The sequence below is a fragment of the Neltuma alba genome, unplaced genomic scaffold, assembly GCF_004799145.2.
Source record: "Neltuma alba isolate B1F8T4 unplaced genomic scaffold, ASM479914v2 tig00012116_pilon, whole genome shotgun sequence".
Lineage (NCBI taxonomy): Eukaryota > Viridiplantae > Streptophyta > Magnoliopsida > Fabales > Fabaceae > Neltuma > Neltuma alba.
The window spans coordinates 327,859-334,176 of record NW_021636668.1 but is presented as its reverse complement, the minus strand read 5'-3'; the positions used below and the strand labels follow the sequence as shown (position 1 = coordinate 334,176).

At 36.5% G+C, this 6,318-nt stretch overlaps 1 protein-coding gene across 1 annotated transcript; it reads left to right on the top strand.

The window, feature by feature from the left end:
* Positions 1-924: 924 nt before the first annotated feature.
* LOC114722797 (protein transport protein Sec61 subunit alpha) lies at positions 925-4,400 on the top strand. The gene is made up of 7 exons (XM_028908897.1): positions 925-1,018; positions 1,884-2,266; positions 2,572-2,799; positions 2,892-3,246; positions 3,334-3,458; positions 3,547-3,682; positions 3,787-4,400. The coding sequence occupies exons 2-7, from the start codon at positions 1,923-1,925 to the stop codon at positions 4,024-4,026; spliced, it is 1,428 nt and encodes a 475-aa protein (XP_028764730.1). The 5' UTR covers positions 925-1,018; positions 1,884-1,922; the 3' UTR covers positions 4,027-4,400.
* The last annotated feature ends 1,918 nt before the right edge of the window (positions 4,401-6,318 follow it).

Below are 6,318 nucleotides of genomic sequence, written 5' to 3'. Positions count from 1 at the left end.
CTCAATCTCCATGAAATTTTCTTTTTATCCGTCTACACGCAGTCCACCTCACCAATCACCATTAAGAATAGGTCGGCCACACAAATAAAAGTACTCTTTCCTGTTGTTAATATAAATACTTTTTGATTTTTATTTTGATTTTAAATATAAAAGTATAATCTATTTTGTTTTTTTATATCTATTTAATTTTTTTCAATATAATTCTTGTAATAATAATATTGCAGTCAATATACTTGATTAACAATGATATTTTAAGAAAGACAAAACCTATTTATTTTAAATAACTAATTTAATTAGTTTTTTTAAATCTACTCAAATTAATCAACTGATTTTTATATTAAGGACTGGAGGTAGTATTATGTAGAAACAACATTTTAATGTGCTGTACTTCTCCAGTCCTTAATATAAGATCTGCTTAACTAATTTGATTAGATTAATAAAGTTAGATAAATTATTTAATTATAAGAAATATGACATATTTTTCCTAGAACACTATAATCATCTTTTCTTGATATCCTCTCTTTCTCCACTTGATTACGATTGAGAGAATATTCATAAAGATAATTTTAAAAAATTGATAAATATAATAAATAAGTATTATATTTAGAATTAAATTTAACTTAATATTTAGATATTTTTTTCAGTTCTGCTTTCATATCGAAAATGGAAGAATGCCCCACTCATCGTTGTCCTTGCGGGGTTTGGATTATAGGAGAACGGCCCAAACGTGTTTCCAAACGAAAGCCCGAAGTCCAAAAAATTAACAAAAAAAAAATGTCTGAACGACTACACGCGTCTCAATACTATTAGTCGAACTGTCGTGGCAAGACTGCGGGTGCACCACAACGCACCAAAAATGCAGCCAAGTGTTTGAAAATCCACGTTCTTTCCGTCGTGGCAAATCCATTTGTCCCTCTTTATATAACAGCCTCTTCGGGGCTGTCTGAATAAATCCCTAGAGTTTCGATATCCTCCTGCTAAATAGTTCGATCCCATTGCAGATCTTCTGATTCCCATCGTAAGCTCCAATTTTAGTTCTGGATTTTGCTTTTCGCCTTAATTCGTTTCCGCTGTTTTGTTCAATTCAGAATTCTTGTAATGCGCTGAAGAAATAGTTAGTCAATCCATATTATTGTATTAGATCTGATGCGTGTTCTGGATTTATTTCCCAAAGGAGGTTCTGGCTGATGAGTTACATCGCTCATGGAGCTTAAATATCATTTTGTATACTCAGTTGCTGATAATTTTTCGTTAGATTCGTCCTGTACGTTTGTGCATGTGTCTGGTAGTGAATTGAGTTTATTGTCACCTAGCTGTTGAATTTGGATTCGGAATTTTTAGTTTTTCGTTTATTTCAAAGGCGTCAGGAAGATTAAAAAGAATGTAGACTCGATCACTTAGGTAGCTATCGATGTAAAACAATTGTGGAAGATTTGAAGCTATTAATTTGATCTATCAAATCTCCTGGCACGTGAAATGCGTGCATGCCTGATTTGGTTGTTTATGTTCTTAACAAACATTTGGAATTGTGCAATATAGCGGCTTGATCTCCATCTTCGTCATGCACTGTTGAGTTGCAACATTGTTTTTTGTAAAATGTTAGAAATTAAGGGATATGTTTCATTTCACTCTTAATTATTGTCGTTTCATTTAGGAACTAAAATGATAGTTTGGTTTCCGGTACTCCTTGGATATGGCTCTCTAAAGTTGTTGAGTGGAGTCAATAACAAAAATATTTTGATTTTCGATATTTTATTATCATTTGGCAATTATGCATATGATTTGGGAATGCTCTTCATTTACATTGTTTTGTATACTTAGTAGTAATTGCATTGCTTTAGGTTTGGCTGTTGGCCTGATGTAATGTTGAAAAACATCTGCAGGTTGGTTAAGTTGGCAGAAGTTGGTTTTGATTAGTTCAAATGGGAGGAGGGTTTAGAGTGCTGCATTTGGTTAGGCCATTTCTTTCATTTCTCCCAGAAGTTCAGACTGCTGACAGGAAGATTCCCTTCAGGGAAAAGGTTATATACACAGTCATCTCTCTCTTCATCTTTCTTGTCTGCAGTCAGCTTCCTCTTTATGGAATACATTCCACCACGGGTGCCGACCCCTTTTATTGGATGCGTGTCATTCTCGCATCAAACAGGGGGACTGTTATGGAACTTGGTATTACTCCAATTGTTACCTCTGGACTAGTTATGCAGCTCTTGGCAGGGTCAAAAATCATTGAGGTGGACAACAGTGTGCGGGAGGACCGCGCACTACTGTAAGTATTTTTCATTTTAGTTCCCCCCCCCCCTTTTCCCATTATTTGTTTGTTTCCTTGTAGAAAACTGTGGGCAAACGTCTTTGTGAACTCATTGTGTTTCGTGTTTTAGTTATTTATAATAATCTGTTTATGTACTTCAATGTTTTACTCCTGTGCATTAACTGCACTAAGAGTGGGCTTTTAGATCTGATATAGTTAGCAGCTTCTAATATAAATTCACTTACCTTTTGAGAGGGAACGGGTTTCCTGCTGAATAACATAAAGCAGTGTCTTGATTCTCAGGCCATTATGTTCTGTTGCAGGAATGGGGCTCAGAAGCTGTTGGGGATCCTTATAGCAGTTGGCGAAGCTGTTGCTTATGTCTTATCTGGGATGTATGGTAGCGTTGGCCAACTTGGTGTTGGGAATGCCATTCTTATTATAGTTCAGCTTTGCTTTGCTGGAATAATTGTTATATGCCTTGACGAACTTCTTCAGAAGGGATATGGTCTGGGTTCTGGAATTTCACTTTTCATAGCTACAAATATCTGGTAGGAGACGACCTTTTCCCTTTTGTGGTGCAATATATTAAGTATTTTCAGTAGATTTTTAGTTTTCATTATTTTTTCTCATCATTGTACAGTGAAAACATCATTTGGAAAGCATTTAGCCCCACAACAATCAACAGTGGCCGGGGAGCTGAATTTGAAGGTGCTGTTATTGCACTGTTTCATCTTCTGATTACAAGGACAGATAAAGTTCGTGCTCTTCGTGAGGCTTTCTATCGGCAGAACCTTCCAAATGTAACTAATCTGCTTGCTACAGTCTTGATCTTCCTAATTGTCATTTACTTCCAAGGGTTCCGTGTGGTTTTGCCTGTGCGATCAAAGAATGCTCGAGGGCAACAGGGTTCATATCCAATCAAGCTTTTCTACACCTCCAACATGCCTATCATTCTACAATCTGCCCTTGTCTCCAATCTTTATTTCATTTCCCAGGTACATGCTTCACTTAGCATCCTTAACAGTATTAAATTTACTTGAGCCAAGACATGTCATTTATTCAGAAGAACTGTTTCTTTGCAGTTGCTATACAGGAAGTACGGTGGTAATTTCATTGTGAACCTCTTGGGGAAGTGGAAGGAGTCTGAATATTCCGGTCAATCTATTCCTGTTGGTGGTCTTGCGTACTACGTCACAGCTCCAGCAAGGTAATTAGATTAGAACTTCTTTTTCTGATTTCATCTATAAGTGGATTGGATTATAATTATCTTGTATTAACTCATGAGCACACTGCAGCTTGGCAGATATGGCAGCTAATCCTTTCCATGCGCTGTTCTACCTTGTGTTTATGCTGGGAGCTTGTGCACTGTTCTCAAAAACTTGGATCGAAGTTTCTGGATCCTCTGCTCGAGATGTGGCTAAGCAGCTCAAAGTAAATCCTCTATATCCATCTTAATGTTATTGTGTTGAGCATTATGCTGAGTCCTGCATCACATGGTATTGATCTACTTGTTTAACTTTGTTCTGACTTGCTAGGAACAACAAATGGTGATGCCTGGCCACCGAGACTCCAATTTACAGAAGGAACTGAATCGCTACATACCTACCGCAGCCGCCTTTGGTGGGATGTGCATTGGTGCATTGACCGTCCTGGCAGACTTCATGGGGGCAATCGGTTCAGGGACCGGGATATTGCTTGCTGTTACCATCATTTATCAGTACTTCGAAACATTCGAGAAGGAGAGAGCCAGTGAACTCGGCTTCTTCGGCTTTTAGGCGTTAGCTTCTTGGTATAACCTTTAACAGTGAGGTGGCTCTGGGGCTGGTAGGAAAAATCTTTGTTTGTACTGGATTCAGCACCAGGGCAGTAATGTAAAGACTGGTCTAAGTCCAACGCCTCTCGAAAGGAAGGAAAAGAAGCAATCGAGTAACGCCCAATCAAGACTCGGGCTATTTAATTCTAGATTGATTGTAGTTTGGTCCTTTTTCGTTTTTCAAACTTATTTTCCTGGGCAGAGCATACTTTTGGGTCAGATAATTTTGATGTGCCTTATTTTTTATTTTATTTTAGTATGATGTTGATATCGAACAAGAAATGTCACTCGGATTTCAAAATCGAGGTGAGTTGAATTTTTTCTTATTCGAATGCAGATATGGCCTGTGGAACTTGGCTGAGCTGTTATCAGATACGAATTATTTAAAAAAACTTCTATAAAAAAATAATTATGACAATCATCAAAATTCTGGCAAATAAAGTTGCAACCATAAAAAATACACTTACTAGTCAACTAGATAAGATGGTTTCATTGCTTGAGGACCTTGAAAAGAAGAAAAGAAAGAAGGAAGAAAAATGAAAGCAACTCAAAGCAGGGGACATGAAGAGAAATGCCCAAGAACAATGATATGATATGTTGGACAACTAACCTTATCTCGCGTGTAACACATTAATTGGACCACTGGGTGATTGGCCCTCGATCTGTAGATGTACTCGACGATGGTGTTGCTTGGGCTTTTAAAATCCATGTGAGTTAAATTTTTTTTGATTTGACTCTTTAAGTTATATCACAGAGTTGGCTGAGATGCTGTTGCTAGGTAGGTTGGATAATGGCGCCACTTCCATGGCAAGAGGCGTGACGTGATGAAAAGTTCGCGACAACCATGAATGCTTTGTCATGTCATAATAGTTGTGCTAACACTTGACAATAATTAGCGTGACATGCTTCTCAAAAACCAATTGGCCTCTGGTTATTAGAAGTTTGAATCAACACTTGTTAGCGTGAAGTATCCTGGCATGAAGATACCCTTTTTTTTTCCCGGCTGTTTTTGGACTGAGCTCGGCATAGTAACGGACAATCGGTTTCATGAACAATCTTAATCTACGCCTATTCTAACAACAATTGATCGCGTCGTGAGGTAGGACTATTTCATTACAAATAAAATAGAAAAAAAATCTGAGTAGTCTCAAGTGAAAAAAAAAAAAACTAAATGCTATGTCCTAAGAAAGTTAATATTTACATGCTTAACTTGTAAATAATGCGACTAAATTTGTAAATATAAAAGCCTGACTTATAAATATTAATTTTTAAATTAACTTTTAAATATTGAATCTCTTGAAACTTATCAGTGTTAAATAAAATTTGGTAGACCTATGTATTTAATTTATTTCACCTATGACTTGCGGATGATTTTCCAACAAAATATTTGCTTAAATGTTTTCAAATTGAATGCTTTTTTTTTTTTTATCTGTTACAATTCCATAATATGAATTTGCATGTGTCTTTGGCTTTTGTGGTAAATCAGTAAGTACTTGTTAAAGAAAGAAAGAACTTAGCGGTGGCGGGTTAGTTCCCACTCCTCAGGGTCAAAGGCTAATCTGATAGACGACTGTGTTTTAGTGAATTGGAGAGGATTGGACAGATACAACAGGAGAGAAGCTGCCATTATAGAATTAATTCTATATAATCCTATTGTTTAGAGTCTCTTAGCAGAAATTGCAACATTCAGATTCAAAAATGCTTCCATACGTTAAATCTTCTCGGCGCTAATGATACTAAAGATGAGATGCAACGTATTCATGTATATTTTTCCATTCTTTGATCAAATAAACGAGGCGAGGGGATCTATCATATCAGATTTGGTTCCTTTATTTACTGATACTCTGCTGATATGTATTAATTTATTCTCCTACACTTTGTTAAGATTTTGTGTACTTTATGATCAAACTAAAGACTAAACCTTTGCGTGAGATTCCATTTTCTGCTGCTGAAGCAACCTTACCTTCCTAGGATTCTGCTTTCCATCAATTTCTCGTTTGTTATGCTGCGTTCATCCAGCCGATGAAACTGACACTGAAAAACAATATACCTCAATCTCACTGCTGCATATTTTTTCACTCCACATCTGTGTTCTTTTAATAAAAGTATCCGTGGCACCTGAAAACAATTACCTACATGGTACTGAAATTGTTGTTTACATATTTATCAAAAGACTTAAGCTTCCCTATAATCACATGCCTTTTAAAATGAAGAAGAACCGTTGAAGGCTTTTAATTATCTGAGTGAAGAACAA